General features: G+C 39.0%; 1 protein-coding gene across 4 annotated transcripts in view; it reads left to right on the top strand.

Annotated features, from left to right (window-relative positions):
* MAP3K20 (mitogen-activated protein kinase kinase kinase 20) overlaps positions 1-21006 on the top strand; it is a 150232-nt gene that overhangs the window by 43754 nt on the left and 85472 nt on the right. For 3 of the 4 annotated variants that reach the window (XM_042446714.1, XM_042446715.1, XM_042446718.1), the window contains exons 6-8: positions 5592-5620; positions 5735-5872; positions 12274-12360. In XM_042446714.1, the coding sequence (XP_042302648.1) occupies positions 5592-5620; positions 5735-5872; positions 12274-12360 (254 nt within the window). The remainder of the gene's footprint in view (positions 1-5591; positions 5621-5734; positions 5873-12273; positions 12361-21006) is intronic. The other variant, XM_042446716.1, reaches the window with a different exon arrangement.

Below are 21006 nucleotides of genomic sequence, written 5' to 3'. Positions count from 1 at the left end.
ACCTTTCCCACACCTCTCTCCCCTTTCTCATTGAGAGGGCATTTTGCAGAAAGAACACCCAGTGCAAGTACAGTGGTACCCCGGGATACGAAATCACCGCGTTACGAAATTTCCGGGATACGAAAAAATTACATAGGAAAAAACTGTTCCGGGATACGAAGGTTTTTTCGGGTTACAAAAAAAATTTTGGTGCTTTGGCGCTTTTTCGCACGAAATCGCGGCTTTCCAGCGCTAGCGGCTATGGCTTTTTCGGGTTGCGAAATCTTTCGGGTTACGAACGGCGCCGCGGAACGAATTAAATTCGTAACCCGGGTACCACTGTAGTAGTAGTAGTAATAATAATAATAAATAATAATGGTAACAGCAAAGAAATTCTAAAATGGAACTGAAAATAAACTGCAGCAAGCATGCACAGTTTCAACTCAGAAAAGCCACAAAGGTGCTCAGAGGGGATTTTGCAGAAAGAACACCCAGGGCAAGTAGTAGTAATAATAATAACACTAAATAAGGTACAAGCAAGAAATACTAAAATGCAATTGAAAATAAACGCAGCAAGCATGCACAGTTTCAACTCAGAAAAGCCACAAGGTGCTCAGAGGGGATTTTGCAGAAAGAAACACCCAGCTAACCCCCTTCCACATGAACCAACCTCTGGCTTTGCTGTGGCTGCAGCTGCTGCTCTGGCTCCCTGGCTCCCTTGCTCTGTACTCCTTCTCCTACTCCTTTCCCTGCTCTTAGGGAGGAGGGGGGAGGGCGAGTGGACCTGCGGCAGGCCTGCTGCAGCCCCTGGAGCCCTGTTGGAGTGCTACAGGGGCTGCACCAGGCCTCCTACACGGGCGCCGCCATTTTGTTTTTCAAAATGGCGGCCAAAATCTCACGTGACTTTGCCATCCTGAGGTCACGCAAGAGACGCAAGACTCGGCCGCCATTTTGAAAAACAAAATGGTGGCCGGAGCGGCGAGAAAACGGGGAAAATCGGCGGCAATCAGCGGCAGGACTGGCGCAGGGCCGGAAGAAGGCCTTGGCGGGCCGGATCCGGCCCGCGGGCCGCAGGTTGCCAACCCCGTTCTAGGGTTTGGGAGTGCACAGCAACTGCACATTCCAGAACCCTAGTATGTATGGATGACACCATCATGGCAGCCTCTGGTCCACACAGGGGCCACCATGATGAAGATGACAATGAAGCACAGCATACGGACGTTACTGACAGGAAGTGGCATCATGGTGGTGCCCCTTCCTGTTGGTGCGATGCTGTAAAAAGAGAAGCTGCTCTAGACAGCTTCTTTTTGGTATTGCGTCTGTGCTGCAGCGTGGCGGACGCTGCAGCACAGACGTGGGCAAAAACGATCACAGACCCGCCCACTGTACGGCCCCTAAAAACACTTAAAGGAGTGTGGATATGGCTGTCAGCAAGGACAGTACTGACTCATTGGGGAGGAGGAGAAAGCGGGAGGCCAAGTCACAACAAGTAGTGTTGGTTACTCCAAAAAGAATTACCAAACACATGCCATGGATACTAGATCATGGGGCTAGGAATTTTCTTTAGTCTTGTGCAGCTTTTAGGGGGTAGCTTATTTTATCTAGCACCCTTCACAGGAGACTAGAGTGAAAACATTTGAAATCTTGATCTTTGTTTTGAGTTAACTAAATAACATTTTTTTAAAAAAAAAAATCAAATCTTAAGAGACAGCAGTACTGACTTACTCCTTGGATTATCTAATAGTACTGTAGTGTCACAAGTTATTATTCTCTAGTACAATTATATGTACTACTGTATTCTGACTTTGGCACTACAACCTAGGGGCCTTACTAACTGTGCAGGTAAATACCCAGAATTTTCTCAGATAACTTTACAAAAGTGCAAATTGTAAGGGGAAAAAAGCTCCAAGAAATTTTTCTTCAAGGACAAATTGAATTAGTGGTAAATATGTTTGGGATGTTTTCAGCAAAATTTAGCTGCACATAGAGCAGTTTTTTTTTTATTTCCAGTACCAACACTGTGATCCAATGTTTGCAAGAAAACAAATACACAGAGAACATGACATTCATGCTGGATTACCATTCGGGACTTCGATCTCTGTGGATTACTTTGCTGGAGCCTCCATATGCAATAGTGCATTCCTAAAAGGAATAAGGAGTAATTTTTATAAAGAGAGTATGCTTTTGTTTTAGCAACAGCATTTTTTCTTGCAACTAATAGAGCATGTTCATAAAAATAATGGAAATCAATGGACCTGCCAAACCTGGTGCAGAGTCCACTGATGGGATGGAGCAATTAAGCACATACATACGATACCTATGGCTTCCATCCAATCTCCATGCTTATAAGGGCTTTCTTTTCTCTTTTCTCCTCTTCTCTCTTTGTGAAAAGCAGCTCAAAACCTCTTGGGAATTTCCTAAGGATTCACTTCTTGATTGACTTTCCAAATAGGAAAATTAGGATATGTTGTGTGGCTGTGATCTGTTTGCACTGCTGAATCAAGTTTCATTGGTCTCACCTGCACTGCAGAAATAAGCAGTTTGACACCGGTTGAATGCCATAGCTCAATACTATTAAATCCTGGGATTTGTAGTTTGTGAGATATGTAGCCTTCTGTCAGAGAGCCTGACATCACAACTACAAATCCCAGGATCCATAGGATGGCACCACGGCACTTAAAACAGTGTTATTTTTGCAGTGCAGATGCAGCTGCTGTCAATTGAGAGTATGTATTTTCCCCTGGAAAATGATTAACCATCCATTAGAAGCCAAGCCCTCCTCCAGTCCATCTGCCTTGGTCCAGGCCTTGGAGGTAGAGAGGAACTGCTGGACCTCTTACCCTTTCCCTCCACCCACTCCCTTCTCATTATTATTATTATTATTATTATATTAACCTTTATTTATGAAGCGCTGTAAATTTACACAGCGCTTGTACATACAATCTTTTTATATTAGACGGTTCCCTGCCCTAGGTCCCTGCCCTGCGGGCTACAATCTAAAAAGACATGACACAGAAGGAGAAGGGGGGTGGTGGAGGGAAAGGGTAAGAGGTCCAGCATTTTCTCTATCCTGCAAGGCCTGGACCAAGGCAGATGGACTGGAGGGAGGGTTTGGCTTTCATAATGGATGGTTAATCATTTTCCAGGGAAATACATACTCTCAAGTAGGATAATGCATATACAGTACAAGCAATACAGGAAATGGTTTGTGAGTCATTTCAGGTCTGCCTTGGGTTTTTTTCCATTATTTTTTAAAAATATATAACACTTATTTTTGTTGTTTTATTTCATTATTTTTATTATTGCTTTTTATTTCATTTCATTATTTTTATTATTTATGAAGGTGAGACAGTGTGACTTTCCAAAGTGCTGTAACAAAGGTCTGCTGTAACAATGATAGTGGTGGTGGTGATGATGATGATGATGCTTCGGTGGAAGCTCCACCCCCAGTGTGTGGCTCCGCCCCTGGAGGGTGGAAGCTCCACCCTGGCATGTGGCTCCGCCCCCAGAAGGTGGAAGCTCCACCCCCGGCATGTGGCTCCACCCCTGGAGGGTGGAAGCTCCACCCCCGGCTTCGGCCCCCCAGTTGTCTGAGGGACAGCAACCTGGCCCCCAACTCAGAAAGGTTGCCTACCCCTGCCCTAGAATTAGCAGCGCCACGCGCTTCCCGCCTGTCCGTATTGGGCCTAAGTTTCAGTTTCCCTCAGGCTCACCCAGCAAAGTCAAGGATAATGAATTATTGACATTAATAGTCAAGAACATATGAAAACAAAAAGTTTCCCATCTTGCTCCACCTATACAATCATTTAAAATATGAGAACATGAAAGCAGGGTAGTCATGAAAACCACACTATGATTTGCAAACTGGGCACACATTTAAGAAAAGGCTGTGGTTATTGTTAGTGCTACAGAAGAGAAGCTTGACTCTAAAAATCAGTAGGTGTTCTAATCTCTTCATTTCTTAGTTGTAATTTCACTTTATGCTTCTTTGTAGCTTGTCCCCCAACAACTCTTGTTAAAACTGAACATGTTACAGCATCACCATAACCACCTGGTTTTACATTTCTATTTCTGTTCACACAGACAACCTTCTCATTTATGGCTGTAAAGATCTTTCCCTAGGCACTTCACTCCATGCATTTGATGAAGCATATTTAGGGGCTTGACAGACAGCCCGGGGCAGCTCTATGCTGCCCTTGAACAGGCTGGGTTGGGGACATGGCAGCTGCATGCCACACCCCAAACTGAGTGCAAATAGGAGCTGCAAAATGCAGTGTGGCCTTATGATGCTCCTTGTGTGCAGCGCCGTTTTTCTGTATGGGCATGTGTGAAGATGGTGCCCAGGGTGCATGGTAGGGTTTCTGAGCATGTAAATGCTCAGCACCCGCGCAACCCTACTTCAGGTCCAGATGGGCATGAAGTGCTGGTCTGTCCAGCCCCCCAAGTCTCCAAATATTTATGCTACCAACTTGTTTCTCTCAGTCTCAAAGTTGCTACAAGATCCCTTTGCATACTTGGCAGGTTTGAACGACTTTTAAAACTCTTTTTATAAAGGCCTGATGCTGTGCATTTCAGAAGTTGATTAAAGAGTTTGTAAATATTTATTTGTTTTTTTATTTCTACATTTCTTAAATCAATTCTGCTAGGTGACCCTGAGTCCTAATAAAGAAAGGGGAAATAAATCCCTACTCACTCATTTGACTGTATCTTCTCCCTAGTTTTCCTAAACTAAAATGTCCAGGACATTTTAGGTTTTGTTTTGATGAAGCTATTCCACCTACCTAATTATCTGTGGATGACCTTGTCTGTTTTTTTTTTAAGCCATGTGATATTCTGTTTGAATATTCCAAATGACACTACACTGTAGGTTAAAGATGGGGACCATTTGCTTCTCCAGATGTTGTTGGACTGCAGCTCCCAGCATGTCTTTTTATTGACTGTTTTTGATAAGGCTTGTAGAAGTTCCAGTTCAGCAGTATCTCGAGGGCCAGATGATTTCCATCAATGCTTTAGATTCTTATGACCTAAATCCAATTAGTTGTTAAAAGTAGAAACCAGTTGTACCAGTGCAGCTTATATACAGTAAATGTTGACACATTAAGTTCCTATTGATTCAACTAGCCTAGTCTAGTTAGATTAACATTTGGTTTTAGGCCAATTACAGCATTTTAATACTTGATAATTTTATTTTTAACCAATTTCCCAGTATTTTCTAACACTGAGTTTTCCTTTCCCACTATCATGATGCTCTGATGTTACATTTTTAGTGAGCTACCTCCATGACCCCAAGGTTTCTTTCCTTGGGATTTCCCAACCTGGTGAGTTGGAGTACAGCTCATATCACCTTCACCCTTATTGGCTAAATATGATGGGGATTGTAGTCCAATACATCTAGAAAGTGCCAGGTTGAGGCAGGTTGTGACAGACAATTCAGTCTGAAATAAGTGTAGGTTAGTTTTGATATACTGTATTTCCAACCATGTGATTGATATGAACCATACTTGTAAATGCACGTCCATTATCATGGTGTGGTTATTTCTTTAAAGAATGTAATTGTTTTGCTCATAGCTATCATAGTTATAATGTATTTTTTATTTTTATTTCATTTTTAGTGGTTATAGCTGGAGATGGGGTATTAAAGGTAGGATCATTTAAATCATATATGAAGGGTATTTACTGTTACATTCTGTTTCATATCTCACTGTTCTTAAAAAGTGAACTGTTGTGTTTACTCGCTGTTTGATTCCTTGTCTAGATCTGTGATTTTGGTGCTTCAAGATTTCATTCCCATACAACGCATATGTCTCTTGTGGGTACTTTTCCTTGGATGGCACCAGAAGTAATCCAGAGTCTCCCAGTATCTGAAACATGTGACACATATTCATATGGTGTGGTGAGTAGCCTGTTTCTTCATTGCCTTCCAAACAGGGACACTGCAGATTGAGTCAGCTGGAAAAATCAGCAATAGCAGAAAATGTTGTAAACCATCCTGGGCATAAAATACTGTTTGATTGCACTGAAATCCTGGACCATGCCAATAACTATCAGGTCAGAATGCACAGGGAAGCCATTGAAATCCATAAACATCTGGATAATTTCAACTGGAAAGCAGAAACCCTTAAAGTGAACAGAGTTTGGCTGCCAGTCCTGAAGAATAGCAAAATAAGGATTCAGCAAATGCAAATGAGAAATCACTCACGGTCAGGGGCTTTCCCAACAGATAATGATCACCAGTTAGCAGACACTAATCCTCCTTTGCATATTCTCCCATCCTGAGGCCTTGCCATCAACAATAGAACAATACACAGGTTATTTTAAAGTATGTATGCAGCCCACACTGCACTACAGAATATATATATTCTGTCTCTCATTTATGTTCTCTTCCACCACCACCACCACCTATCATGAGATCTCAGAATGGCATACAGTTAAAACAAAACAGGTGGAGTCTCTCTTATCCAAAATGCTTGGGACCAGAAGTGTTTTGGATTTTGGTTTATGGTATATTTCCATTTACATAATGAGATATCTTGGAGATGGAACTCAAGCCTAAACATGAAATTGGTTTATGTTTCATATACACCTTGTACACTTAGCTCAAAAAGTTAATTTGATACAAAATATTTTTAACAATTTTGTGCAAAGTTAGTGTAGACTGAAATGAAGTTTGTGTAGACTGAACCATCAGGAAACAAATAGTGTCATTCACTCAGTCATTCATGGGGACAGTATTGGAGTTCGAAATATTTCAGATTTTGAGATTCTAGATAAGGGAGACTCAGCCTGTAGGAATAGTTGAAACAATTCCGGATAAAACAGAATAATTTAAATTGTTCACTATCAATCCATGCGTAGATTTTTTTTCTCTGGAATAGTTACAGGCAAAGTGCATTCTCACATGCTCTTGCTCTGGCATATATGCACACTCAATTTTCACTGTTTCTTTTTTTCTTTCCTTCCACATGCCTCATGTAATATAGGATGTCCTATTTTTCCCCTGTCGATATGACCTGTTTAAACATTCCTCCTTGCCTGCATTATTACTTGTTAGCTTGTATTATTTCTAGACTTAAGTAAAACCTTCTCTGATCTGAATCAATTGGTCTAATGTGCAGGCTACAGATTCTGATATACTTAAAATTTTGCACTTCCCCCCAAAAAATCTCTGGTGATTCTTGACTCAATGTACCATCTATTAAATTCCATGCTTATCCTGGGAATTCTGTAACTGCCACTGGATGCTGTTTATCTCATTCCAACTGACATCACCAGAGAAGGTGGAAGCTGAAACATGATACTTTATTCATATAAATAGCTGTTATCAGTAATTTTATTTCAGTTTTACGTATTCTTGTAGGATTCAGGTTCTATCTGAAAACAGTTCTGTTTAGAAGCCTTGCATCAAAACACATCTTTTAGGATAAAATATGCTTGGAAACTGTATTCGGAAATAAATTATAGTTAAAATGTGAAAAATATTTTATAAAAAGTAGTCTGAAAACATACTTAAATATAATTTCTATTAAAAATAATAAAACCCCACAGATTAGTGCAGAAATGTGATAGAGTAGACTTAGAAATGAACACATGGGAAATTCCAATTTAATACTATATCAGTGGATTCCATTTTCCAGATTACAGAAATTTCATTATAAAATAAAGAGAGCTTTCTTATTTCAGACATATCCATTTTACATACAATACTATTGTGAGAGGCTGGGGAAAGAGGATTGGAGCCCAAGACCCACTCCCACTTTGGTGGGAAGCATTATTCACACGGTCCATAGATTGGGGTTGTCAGATGTTTTGGATGATGTCTTCTTTCAGCTCCAATTACTATGGCCCAAAGACTCCAGTAGTAGGAATTGTAGTCCCACAGCATCTAGAAGGCACAAGATTAACATTCCCGACCATACATAATGCTTGGCAAGACAGTAGGGCAGAAAAAAGGAAGACCACATTCCACAAGGACACAGTCAATCATGGAAACCATGGCCCTGAGTCTGCAACACCTGGGCAGAGCTGTTAAGGACAGGGTGTAGCCATAAACTGAGGTCGATTTGAGGCCAGTTAGCACACACACACACACACACACACGCATATCATACATTCACCATTCAACCACAAAATTCCATGTCAAATATGCCTTTCTGTTATCCTGTCCCACTCGGGTCATTTCAGTGGTACAAATGCTTGCTTCCATCCAAATTAAGTTAATCACAGTTAAGCAGTATTGGAATCAGTGGGACCAAAGTACTACCAACCTACTGATTTACAGTATAAACCTTTATGTATCTATTGAGAAACAGTCTCTGTTGAAGTTGGTGGGACTGACTCCCAAGTAAGTATTATAGGATTTTAGTCTGAGTCTAGAGCCAGCAATTGTTTTGGGTAATATTTTCATATAAACAGATGGGATGTTTAGATACAAGAAATTGTCTCTTAGCTGGCGAAATTACATTATTTGTTGTGAAACCTTGGTCTGGTGTAAGTAGGCTGAGTTGATTTGTCCCAATGACAAATAACTGCAAGACCTGAAATGGTGTCATTCCCCCCACCCACCACCACCACTTGTCTCCATTCTAAACAGTTAAAAGCACTAAGGCTGCATCCACACTGCAGAAATAATGCAGTTTGACACTGCTTTAATTGCCATGGCTCCATGCTATGGAATTCTGGGAGTGGTAATTTTGCAGCTATTTAGCCTTCTCTGTCTGAGAGCTCTGGTGAAATGACAAACTGCGACTCCTAGGATTCCATAGCATTGAACCATGGCAGTTAGAATGGTGTCAAACTGGATTGTTTCTGCAGTGTGGATAGGAAGTAAGTTCTGAGATATTACAAAAGTTTAGGGAACATGGAACTTGTAAACAGAGCGCTGTTTCTGACCATATTTCTGCTGCGTATAAAATTTTCAGACTTTATTATGTAGCTGAATGTTTACAGCTGAATAATAGAATACTTCTGCATGTTCTAACTTCTAAGTTAGATAGTGCATTTGGTAAAGTGAAGTGCATTCAATTTGATTTTCTTACCACTGGCTTAAGTCAAGATTTCATCTTCAACTTCTCCTCATAAAAACCCTTTAGGCCAAAAATGTGTTTTCAAGATCTAATCCATGAAAAACAAGACAATTTGCCATTTAAAACAATGTCATCCATAAATACAAGTTTTGAACAGCCTAGTGTCACAATCTAGAGCACTTGCAAGTGGCTTTTGTGCTAGACAGACATCTGCTTTTCATCAAGCGAAGTGCAGCTGAAATTCTGATAACAAAGAGCAAAATCCTTTTCAAATGTAAACTAGTAAGATGTTGAGAAATGGCATTCTGTTCACAGAATCCGCCACCTTTCTTCTATTTATTTTTCCCCTGGGTTTTCTCTGCCAGGATGAGCTGTATTCATTCAATGATTATATTGTTTTCTATCTTCTATTTATGATGTAAAGGAAAATAATGCATATTCACACAGTAATAAATGCAATGCTGTTAACCTATAGCTCCACGTTTTTCCTTGGTCAGGCTGAACTTGACTCTTCTGAATAAGTCATTGGGAAGGATGGCCTATACTATTGACAGTCTTTTCTTCTGTGGTTCACCTTCTGTCCTTTGAGATTTGGCAAATTTATTCATGAGACAAAAACCCTTAAAGATGCACATGCTATGCAGATAGTGAGATATACTTCTGAGTAAACAGGACTAGTCTTGCACTGTATTCTGGTTTGGTTATGGTCGGTTCCCACTTAAATGAATGAAAATTATTCATAATTGAATGATAAAGGTTATAGATCGACACATAACTGACAGGTCTTAACAAATGCCAGGCCCAGTTTTAAGCTTGTTGCAATCTATCCAGTTATTCCTAAAACATTAGAATTGTATGTATTCTAACAAAATATGTGACTTGTCAACATCTTACACCATCTTTCATGACTAAGCTTGTTCTTCTGCATTAGGAAGAAAATAGTACAGTATCTGCTCCTCTACCTGACATTGGAAGTACCTATGCGACAATGATGATAGCTCTGAAATAGTAATAGGGTGTTCAGTTTAAATAACAGTTCAGTAGGATTTCTTTTACTGATGCATATATACATCTCTCTCTCTTTTAGAGGATTAATATAATAAATTTAACTTGGGAAGTGTTTATCCAGCTAAAATGCATCATTAAAGTGAGCAATAGCTCTCAACATGTGTTGCCTTAGGAATAAAAAATTATTTAAAATATCTATTTTTAATCCAGGTTTTAAGAGAGCTGCAAATCTGTGCCAAACTTTTTCTTAGATAGAGTTGGTAGCTGAATTGGTGAGACAGCCAGGATATCAACACACTGCAAATTATGACCATATGCATTTGGAAAGTGCCAACCTCCAATGTTGTGGGAATGTTTTATGCTCCCATAAAAGGAGATGGTTCTAGCTCTTACCAGAAAAATCTTAACAGTTTTCTTCACCAAATATCTGGAATTGGCACATTTTAGAAAAGGAAAGTTGTATGCACAGAAATTTACAGTAGATCACTGGTTTTTCTACCAGATTTCAACTACCGTTGTTTTTAATGAATTGGTATTATTTTATTTTGCTTCTAAATGCTGTTTAGTTAGAACCAATTTTCAGAGTTACATGTAAGAAAACTTATCTCATGAAAACAATAATAGCAAACCAACAACAACAACAGCCCCCCCCCACACACACACACACAAACACATGCATACCAAGGCAGGTTGGATCACCACTTTTTGTGACTGAAAGAATGGACAAAGAGGCAAATAGAAAAAAGGTGGATGAGGCAACAAAGGCAGAGCAGCATTATCTGTAGTAACTGAATAGTTCTGATTTGAGTTAATTTGTATCCTAGATGGATCTTGGAAGGCCAAGATTCTAGAATTAGTATCCTCTAGATATGGTAGGGATTAGACAAAGCTATACCAATGAATTCTTGAGAATTAAGTCCTTCCTAATCTGTGAAATTATTCTCATGCTGTTGACATATCAGATAATGAAAGTTGTCAGAGTAACAAACAAATGTATTTGCTCCCTTTACTTTTGTCCAGACAACAATATCACTACATATGCCTTTTTCTAAAGGTAGTTCTTGTCCCTATTAATATTTGTTCAGCACAGTGGTGTTTAAAAGTTTTAAACTTTTCTCATAAGTTCTATAACTACAAGAGAATTCCTCAGCAAGCCATTTCAATGGTGCAACTTCTTCCTTTTAGTGAAAGCCCAGCTAGACTTCATGGGTATCACTCCTTTATGCATCTATCAAAAAGTTTGCATTCTTGTACTAATTAGCTAAATTACGTCATAGTTAACATGCCCAACTAAACCTGAATTGTAACCTGGAGATCAAACTTGTAAGCAAAATGATCTTGTCACAGTTGTGTGATTAGCTTCTTTCTCATTTTTTTTTAAAGATGTGGGAATCATTGAGTTAAATTACATATTTTCAAACTCATAGTACTAGAAATGCGGAACGGCAGCCTAATAAAGTATGAAACAGAATTTTGCAAGGTTATGAAGACTATTGCTTAGCAGAACTCCAGTATTACTTGTCTCAAAAACTTGATTGTTGGTTTCCAACTTGATAGGCCATTGTAACAGAACTCACTTGAGATCCCTATGTCCTGTTAAGTAAATGGGCTGGAAATATGATAGTGAAAATGTGGTTGGTGCTTAAACTGTTGACAACTACTCTTGCATGGGGAAAAATGTGGTTATTAAATAGTTAAACAGAAAATATTGCTGTGTCTTTGGAGTTAATATAGAAACATTTTGGAATATGGAAGCCATTTTCTTGACGCTTCTAAAGTTGCTCATGTCCATGATAACAATTTTTCTTATAAAAGTAAGTCTGAAAGTAACAAGCTTCCATTACTTGACATTACCTTTGAGGAGAGAGTACAATTTTGTATAACAGATAAGATTATAGCAACATTTTTCTCTTGTGGTTTGAAGAGAAGAAATCTATTAGTTGACTCTTTGTCAACCATCAGACTTGAAGGACTGAGAAACAGAGGAAGAATACTGTAGTTTTATGTATTTCTCAAAAAACAGCCACCACATCTCTCTCAATAATGATTAAATCAGGGTGTGTTTTTTTTCTAAAAAGAAAAGAGAAAAATACTCAAAATTAATTTAGTGTGAGCATCTTGCACACAAACATATGTCCAAATTCCTGTGAATGGGCTCTAGTTGTCTGGTAATTGGATACAGATAGTGCTCCATCAAGGTTTAATAATGCATTTAAAATACAAAGTATAGAAATAAAAAATTCTTTTTCCCCCCTTGTTCCAGGTTCTCTGGGAGATGCTAACAAGGGAGGTCCCCTTTAAAGGCTTGGAAGGATTACAAGTAGCTTGGCTTGTAGTAGAAAAAAATGAGGTAAGACTACGTTTCTACATTCAGGTACATAGATCAGAAAACAGTATTGGGTTTTGCAAAAGACTTTTTCATCTTCTTCAAATTGAAAGTAAGTTCACGCGTATGGAAAGATTAGCAGTAGGAGCTAACACAAAGGGTCAAAGTGATGTTATTCCTCATGAATGGACCCTTTACATCTAATTGTTGCAGCTTCACGTCGTGATGCTGTAGATCAAAAATTGTACAAGTACTGTACTAGTTTCTCAGTCTCAATTGTAAAACCTAGGGGTTTGTTCTTAGTGATGAAAGAAGCCATTGCGTCCAAGGTAGGGGAACAGTTTAACTCCATCTCCTGCGTTTAGGACATCTTTATACTGGCCGGGAGTTGATATATCTGTAAGAGACCTTCAGCTACTTCAACTTAACTCTCCCAGCAGGAGTCACTATAGTACAAGAAACTGCCACTTAGATGAGGATTTCAAAAATAAAAGAAGAAAAAATAGTTTAAAAAAAGAGGGAAATTACAGTTTTGCCACCTACGTTCCCCACTACATTGAAGATGAGCTCCTCACTGGTACTGGTAAGGCCGTGCCATAGTTGCAAAGCGTCTTCATGCCGTGTCTTTCCATTTCAAAGGAACTTCAGTGGCGTAAACACCCTTTGTACAGTGTCCCCCAGCGTTGCTTTTCTTCTTCTTCCTACAAATTGAGGCTTTCAGGTAGTTGAACATGTGAGCGTATATTTGAACACATGGCTTCTTGATATCAAAGACGGGAAGTACATTAAAAAAAACATTTAAAGTTGCCGCTGTATCACACACAGGCAGAGTATGGAAATCCTTCTCTTAACTAGCCAGGCTGGAAGGTTGGGTACCATTATAAAAGAAATTTGGGTAATTTCTACAGTATGACTTCTTTATTCTTTTTTTAAATACCACTGGCTTCCTAAATGGTGTTAGCAGCTTTAAAGTATTATAGATAAATTATTGCTAGAAAGGGAGAGGGGTGAATTAATGTAAAAGTGGTGTTCTGTCTTTTAAAAGACGTTTTGTTTGAAGATCAGGTTGGCTATGCTACCAGCAAGTATATTTGAAATGTCCAACATAGTTGGGAACACTGCCTTCCTTCATAATTACTGTAGACCTACAACCTTCTATAGTAGAATTTTAAAATTATAAAATATTAAGGCTATCCATTTCCTTTTTATGCATAAGGAAAGGCTTCCTTGATTTAATACTACTGTATATGCTTGACTATAAGTCGACCTCATGTATAAGTTGAGGGCAGGTTTGCGGGCCAAAATTATGGATTTTGATATGACCTGTGGATAAGTCGAGGGTGAAATTTAGGGGTATGCAACAAAAGATCTAAATAATGAGGCAAAGGAAAATTATGCCAAAGAACCTACAAAATTTCAGCATATAATGTTTGTTGTCACACTAATGTGGATGGATGAGAGAGCAGAGAGAGGATCAGTGGGTGAAGGACAGATTATATTTTTGTCTTTCACCAGGGTATAGTTCCTTTTTTGATAAGAGTTAGAGTACAGTTCTTATACTGACCCATAGATAAGTCAACTCAAGTTTTTGGGGTCAGTTTTTTGACTAAAATTTCTAGACTTATACATGAGTATATACAGTAGATGTTTCTTGCCCCACATTCTGGAGACAGGTTGATTAAGAAAAATAACTCCTCCAACATTCTGATCCCATGGCTGGATACTAACAAATGTATAGTGATCTAACATGTCTTCCACTTAGGTTCGTACTTAATGTGGATATGATCCAACCCAAATTTAGTACTTTAAACATCTCATTGCTTTCAGTATTCAATTCTCCCCTTAAGTGAAATAAATTGAACTCAGTAACATGCCACTTTCTCTGGCTCATTTATGCTGGATATGATGTAGGAAGAGAAATATAAACCACATTGTTGAGCTGTTTAACACTTTTCCACAAAACGGAAACCAGTTTCTTCATAAGGTTTTGGGAACCATAAGGGAAAAATACCATGTGTGTTTGTGCCTTCAAGTCACTTGTGGACTTATGGAGACCCCATGAATTTCATAGGGTTTTCTTAGGCAAGGGATCCTCAAAGTGGTTTTGTGAGTTTTTTCCTCTGACATATAGCCTACAGCACCTGTTGTTCACTGGTGGGCTCCCATCCAAGTACTAACCAGGGCTAACCCTACTTAGCTTCCAGTATCAGGCAGGATCTGGTGCCTAATGGGCCTTAAATAGTCTGTATATGCACATATAATTTACTGGATAATAACAGAGCAAGAATTGTGGTGACCATGTTTTGGCACAGAGTAACCATAGTTGTGTGCCTTTATTGGTGCTGGTTATCTGTTATAAAACCAGTTAAAATTCTTATTTCCTTTGTAATGTCACACAGAAAAAAAGAAAACGGTTATGCACCATGTGGTAAACTAATGCTCAGTGTTCCAGATAGTCGTGATCTTCAGGTTGTGGGTTGGAGCCAATAGTCATATTGTTGCTTTTATGTGCCATGAAGACTGCTTTAACTTTGGGGGCCCCGATAGATGAGAGGAACTTTCAAGAGACTCTGTTATTAACATTGTGCTTAGGTCTTACAGGCTCAGGGACATGGCTTCCTTTATTGAGTCAACCCATTTTATGTGGGCTCTCTCTTTCTACTGCCTTCTTCTTCCACCAAGGGTTTTTGAGTTTTCTAATGATTCATGTAATCTTATCATATGCCCACAATACAGTAGACCCAGTTTAGTCATTTTTGGCTTCTAGTGAGAGTTCAAGCTTGAATTGCTCTCAGAACCATTTACAGTTAGCTCTTGATGCCCACAGATTCCTTATCTATGGATAAGATCCATGGCTTGAAAATATTAAAAGATACATTCCAAAAAAGCAAATCTTGATTTTGCCATTTGATATATGACACACTATTTTACTATGCCATTGTATTTAATGAGACTTGAATATCCACAGAATTTGGTATCTAGGGCCTGGAACCAAACCCCAGTGGAAATCAAAGGGCCCATTGCATTTGTCTCTTTGGCAATTCATGGTCTCCATAGAACTCTCCTCCAGCATCACATTTCAAATGAGTTGATTCTCTGCCTATCAGGTTTCTCTACTGTCCAGTTTTCACAACCATATAAAGAAACAGGAAATGATGTTGCATGAATGACCCTGACTTTGGTGTGGTGTTATATATCAAACTTTGTTATTAGCCCCATTAAAATCAATGACTAACTACATAATTATATGCATAATTATGAAAACTGAACAGTAGAGAAAGCTCATAGGAAGAGCATAGCTGATAGGCAGCGAGATAGAAGCCACAACAACAACAACAACAACAACAACAATATGATTTATTTATAGCCTGCCTTTTCACAGGGAATCAAGGCAGGTTACAACATCCTAAAAACCATACAATACAATATCAATTACTATTAAAACAATAACTGAGATTATTGTACAATGGGCATATGATAAGATAATAATAATAATAATAGTTTATTCTTATATACCACTATTCCTTATACAAGATCATAGCGGTGTACAGTTAAAAACAACATTAAAACAAGAAGAATAACGATAAAAACATCAATATCAACATCTAAGACCATATAAAAACATCAATTCCCGCAAAATACCAAATCAATAAAACAACAGAATAATACAACTCAAGCTCATTGGGGGAAAGCTTGGCGGAAGAGGAAAGTTTTTAGCATCCTCTTAAATCCCTCAAGAGAGGTGACGGTGCGGAGCTCGACGGGCAGGGTATTCCATAGTCTAGGGGCTGAGGTAGAAAATGCCCTCTGTGTTGCACTATAATGTGCACTCGGAATAAACAGAAGATGTTTCCCGCCCAACCTGAGAGTGCGGGGCGGATTATACGGGGAGAGGCGGTCCTCCAAGTACCCTGGGCCCAAGCCATTTAGGGCTTTATAGGTAATAACCAACACCTTATATTGCGTTCGGTAGCGAATGGGCAGCCAATGGAGGTCTTCCAACACAGGTGTTATATGACTGGCCCTGGGGCATCCAGTGACCAGTCTAGCAGCCATATTCTGCACCAATTGTAGCTTCCGAGTTTGGTACAAGGGTTGCCCCATGTAGAGCGCATTACAGAAATCCAAATGAGAAGTTACCAGAGCATGTACCACGGTTTCAAGGTCAGCCTGGCCCAGGTAAGGACGCAGCTGGCGTATCAGCCGAAGCTGATAACAGGAGCTCCTGACCGTCGCGTCCACCTGGGATGTAAGGTGGAGCGACGAGTCCAGAAGCACCCCCAGACTGCGAACTGTGTCCTTCACGGGGAGCGTGACCCCATTCAGGACAGGTGGAACAATTTCCTTCCCCAGACCAGGAGAACCTATCAAGATGACATGACTCATCAGAAAAGACAATAAGACTGTCAAAATGTTGGAAAACCTCTGGGTGTTCAGATGCCACTATACCCACACTGGAACCGTTGAACTCTCCTGAACACTGGCCAGGCTCACAGGGCCTGGGCTAATGGGATTTGGAGTCCAATATTTGGAGGGCCTCATTTCCCTATCCCCACTAGACTAAAGCACAACTAATTTAGCATAGTTGCAACATGATGTTTGTTGCACTAAGAGTATGAGAATTGTTAAACTCAAATATACTCAAGGCTCAATTCCATTCTTCTTAAAGTTAGAGCAAATGTAATTCACAGGAAGGCTGAGGAAAGTGGAACAGCACACTGTGTTACAACAGAAATGGAGAGGAATAAGCAGCCTGCTTTTCCACAGAAATGTTTAAGTATTTGGTATGTGCAATTTTTATCTCCTTGACTTTGTTAGTTTGAGAGGTAGGGACTTGATCAAGGCCATTAGATGACATTCATGGCTACCGGTTTTGAACTCAGGTCTGAATCAGTTACCCTATCTGTTAGAGCCACTGTGGCATACTGGTTTGAGTGTTGGACTCTGGAGACTAGGGTTCGATTCCCAGCTTGGCCAGGAAACCACTGGGTGACCGTGGGCAAGTCACATTCTCTCAGCCTTTAGGGGAAGGCAATGGCAAACCTCTAAACAAATTTTGCCAAGAAAACACTATGATAGGTTCGCCTTAAGGTCACCATAAGTAGGAAACGATTTGAAGGCACACAAAACAACAACAGAAGTACAGTATGCTAATTCTCGAGTGAAATATCAGTCATCTTTAGTGCAATTCTAAAAATGTCTGCTCAGAAGTTAAGCCTCAGTGAACTGAGTTTATAGGGCACCAGCCTTGAAGAATTTTTTCCTCCCATTTCACTGGGCTTTTCTTGGAACTTGCATGTTTTAAACTATAAAACACTATCCTAAGGATGAAAGTTCATATTAAAGACGTTATTATCTAACATCAAATTACTACCAAGAAATGTCACTTTTATTAGAGTATGACACTCTTTGGGACCTGCTACCTATAAATTACCTGACAAATAACATTCTACTCAAGTAAGACGGATGTAAGTGATGATTATGTGTCTTTTAGTAACTCATTTTCCATCTCCTGGAACAGTGAGGGTTACAGACAAATGCCATTGCTAGACTATCAGTTGTATTTTTAGACAAATGACTTGCCTGAGTATCAAGTGCCAGTGCCACTTTGTTTATGCCAAATAGGTTTCTTGAATATACTTTTCGTACAGAAGTCTTTCCCACCTCATGTTTATACTACTTATTATTTTAATAATTGCATAGTTGATTACAGATTCACTGTGTATATTCCTTGTTTCCTGTTTTTCTCTTAGCTTTCTTTCCTTTGTAACAGTTTATATGACATTCTTGTTTTGACACACAACAGTTTATAGAGTTTTTGGAGGTCTTTTTATACTGATGTACACAGATCCATTTTGTCTTAAGTTTTTGGTCTGTGCAGACAACGTAGTGCATGACAGAATAACACTATGCAACCAGTTGAATGGACGGGAATTCAGGTTTGCTTCATGTAATTAGGTCAGTATGCAAATCTATAGAAACTTTTGGGGGTTCTGTTCTCAAAAAGAGGTCATCACAGTCTCGACCCTGTTAACCAGTTAACTTCATTATTCAATATTCACGCATGTATTCCTATATGTTATATGTTGATTAACAGCATGAAATGGGATTACACAGGTTAGAGGGAATTTTTGGCTTGTACGCAAAATTGCTTCTGGTACAGAGTTTGAATTTCTGTTCCATTTTTACTAAATGTTCATCTACATTTATTTGTTAGCTGTAGTTTTCTTCATCTTCTGTCATTATTTTTAATAAGGAGATTTTGCTCTTAAATAATTCTTAATATTTATTCACTTTGTGTTTTAAATGCTAGTCATTCTTAGAACATTTAATGAGACTTTTTAAACTATTTTTTGTATTTCGCAACTGTAATATGATTCTGTAATACATTAATACTAAGATCTCCTCTCATGCTACATATACAATGGGCCATTGGTATCCAGTGGGGTTTGGTTTCCGAACACCACCTGGATACCACAATCCGTGGATGCTTAAGTCCCATTGTATACAATATTGTAGTAAAATGGTGCCCTTATATAAAATGGCAAAATCAAGGGTTTTTTTTTGGGGGGGGGATGTTTTTGGAATATTTTCAAGCCATGCATGGTTGAATCCATGGATGCAGAATTCATGGATATGGAGGGCCAACTGTATTTTATTTATTTATTTATTTCCATCTAAAGTTGGGTTCTGCTATGCCCTGAAAGCAGTAGGAGTGGCTTCACTCTTCATTCTATGATAGCATTATGACAAATCTACAATCCCTAGCTTGGTAACTATTCATATGTTCCAGTTATTAACCAACTGAATTAAACACATAAGCCAGTCCTTAATGTATTTGTTTCCAGTTTTCAAATAAGAACTACAGTTTTTTACCTTAGCCCTATGGAAATCAGTTGAGTTGAGTTCAGAGAATGCTACATGAGGTCACAGTTCCATCCTGCCCCAATTTTCCTTTTAAGAGAATATTTAGCATTTACAATAAAAACATTTTCTTCAGTTCAGGGGAAATATTTTAGTAATCATGGGCACTATGTAGTAAAAGTGTGTAATAGTCATGTTAGAACGTGCACATGTCTTTTGCAGCAGAACAGTTTCATGCTTCTAAGGGCAGGATACACAAACTGCAAAACTGTTTTGACCGGAGATGATTGTAGGACAATCAAAGGGTGTATTAGGATCAAAGATAGTTTGGTGTGTTTCCAAAAGTGTTCCAAATAACACCTATAATTTTACAGATTCCAAATATTTTGATATTAGCTTCTGTGTATTCTTCTGTATTTGGTTCACCATCTCTCTCTTCATCACAGCATTTTTAAAAAATCTGTTAGAAAGTTTGTTCAGAATTTGGAACCTTACATACTGACACACCATTATGAAGCTAAGTTTCTTTGGGGTTAATTTGGAGAAATGCCATTTCAGCTTTGAATTACTTGGTTAAGTGGGAAGTAAATCATAAGTATATCATAAACTAGCATTTCAGTTCATATAATTAATGTGCACTGAGAAACAATGGCACCTATGTTAAGAAAATATGGACTATCTGAACTTGCATATTTAAAAGAAGGAGAAACCTAAATAGGCACAAAGGCAAAGAACATGTCAAATGAGTGTAGGATTGGAGATATTTATAAATCTTGGGATATTACAAGTCTAGCACATTTGATGTAGTATTGTGGGAAACTATAGCATGGATTTAAGAACCAACAGGCATTATAAATTAAAAGAAAGTTTATAGTCAGTAGAATGGTAACATTCTGAAATAATTTCCCTGGGAAATGTTTGGCCAGCACGACTTCTGTGTGGAAGTAATATATTTGGAAGACTTGTTGTTTTGATAGAATCAGGAAGGGTTTTCTCCACTTACGTTTTTGAGTTATTTTCCTTTTGTTTGTGGCATCCAGAGAGAGCATGTTGGATAAATTTTGCTTCACACTTGGCATTTGAGAACCATGTTGCATCAAGAGTGTGGCTGCTGCCAAGAAGGAAAGTTCAAGTAGGTTTCTAACTGTCCATTGTATGGACAGCACATCTTTTTGTTAGCAACCATACTATGAATGCAACTCATGAACTGGACCAAATAATGAACTTTTTGTTTTCTGTGGAAGAGTAAGTTTTTGTTTGTTTGTAACCAAAATCATCTTCTTGAGAAATGGGAATGTGGTGCTCTGGCCATAACCTTGTTTTCTGTGATGATCTTGGTGTGGAGGAACTCTCCACATTTCCATTATCATGGACAGATCATTATCGGATCCGATTTAGACTCACTGGAACTTGGAATCTCTGCAAGGGTAGGAAGTTGATTAGGATGGTCTGCCCCATGAGACTGATGGATCCAGAGGGATTCCTGAGGGCTCTTGGGGAGGTTCCTGTCACCTTGGCAGGCAATTCTGTTAAAGCTCTGTCCATCTTTTTGAATGGAGAAATGGCCAGGGCAGTGGACATAATCACTTCTGAGTGTCCACTTTTACAGAAATGAGCCAAACCAGCCCCCTAGTTTCCAAGGAGCTGGCAGTGATGAAGCAAGTGAGATGGAGACTAGAGCAACATTGGTGGAAGACTGGAAGTGAATCTGACCAGGCACGGGCTAGAACCTATTTGAAGACCTACTTCATGTGGGCAGCAAATAAATTATTCTTTTACTACTAGCATTGCATTTTCAGGGTGCCA

The sequence above is a fragment of the Sceloporus undulatus genome, chromosome 1 (assembly GCF_019175285.1).
Source record: "Sceloporus undulatus isolate JIND9_A2432 ecotype Alabama chromosome 1, SceUnd_v1.1, whole genome shotgun sequence".
NCBI classification, from domain to species: domain Eukaryota; kingdom Metazoa; phylum Chordata; class Lepidosauria; order Squamata; family Phrynosomatidae; genus Sceloporus; species Sceloporus undulatus.
Note: the sequence above shows the minus strand (reverse complement) of the source record. Positions and strands in the feature narration are given on the sequence as shown.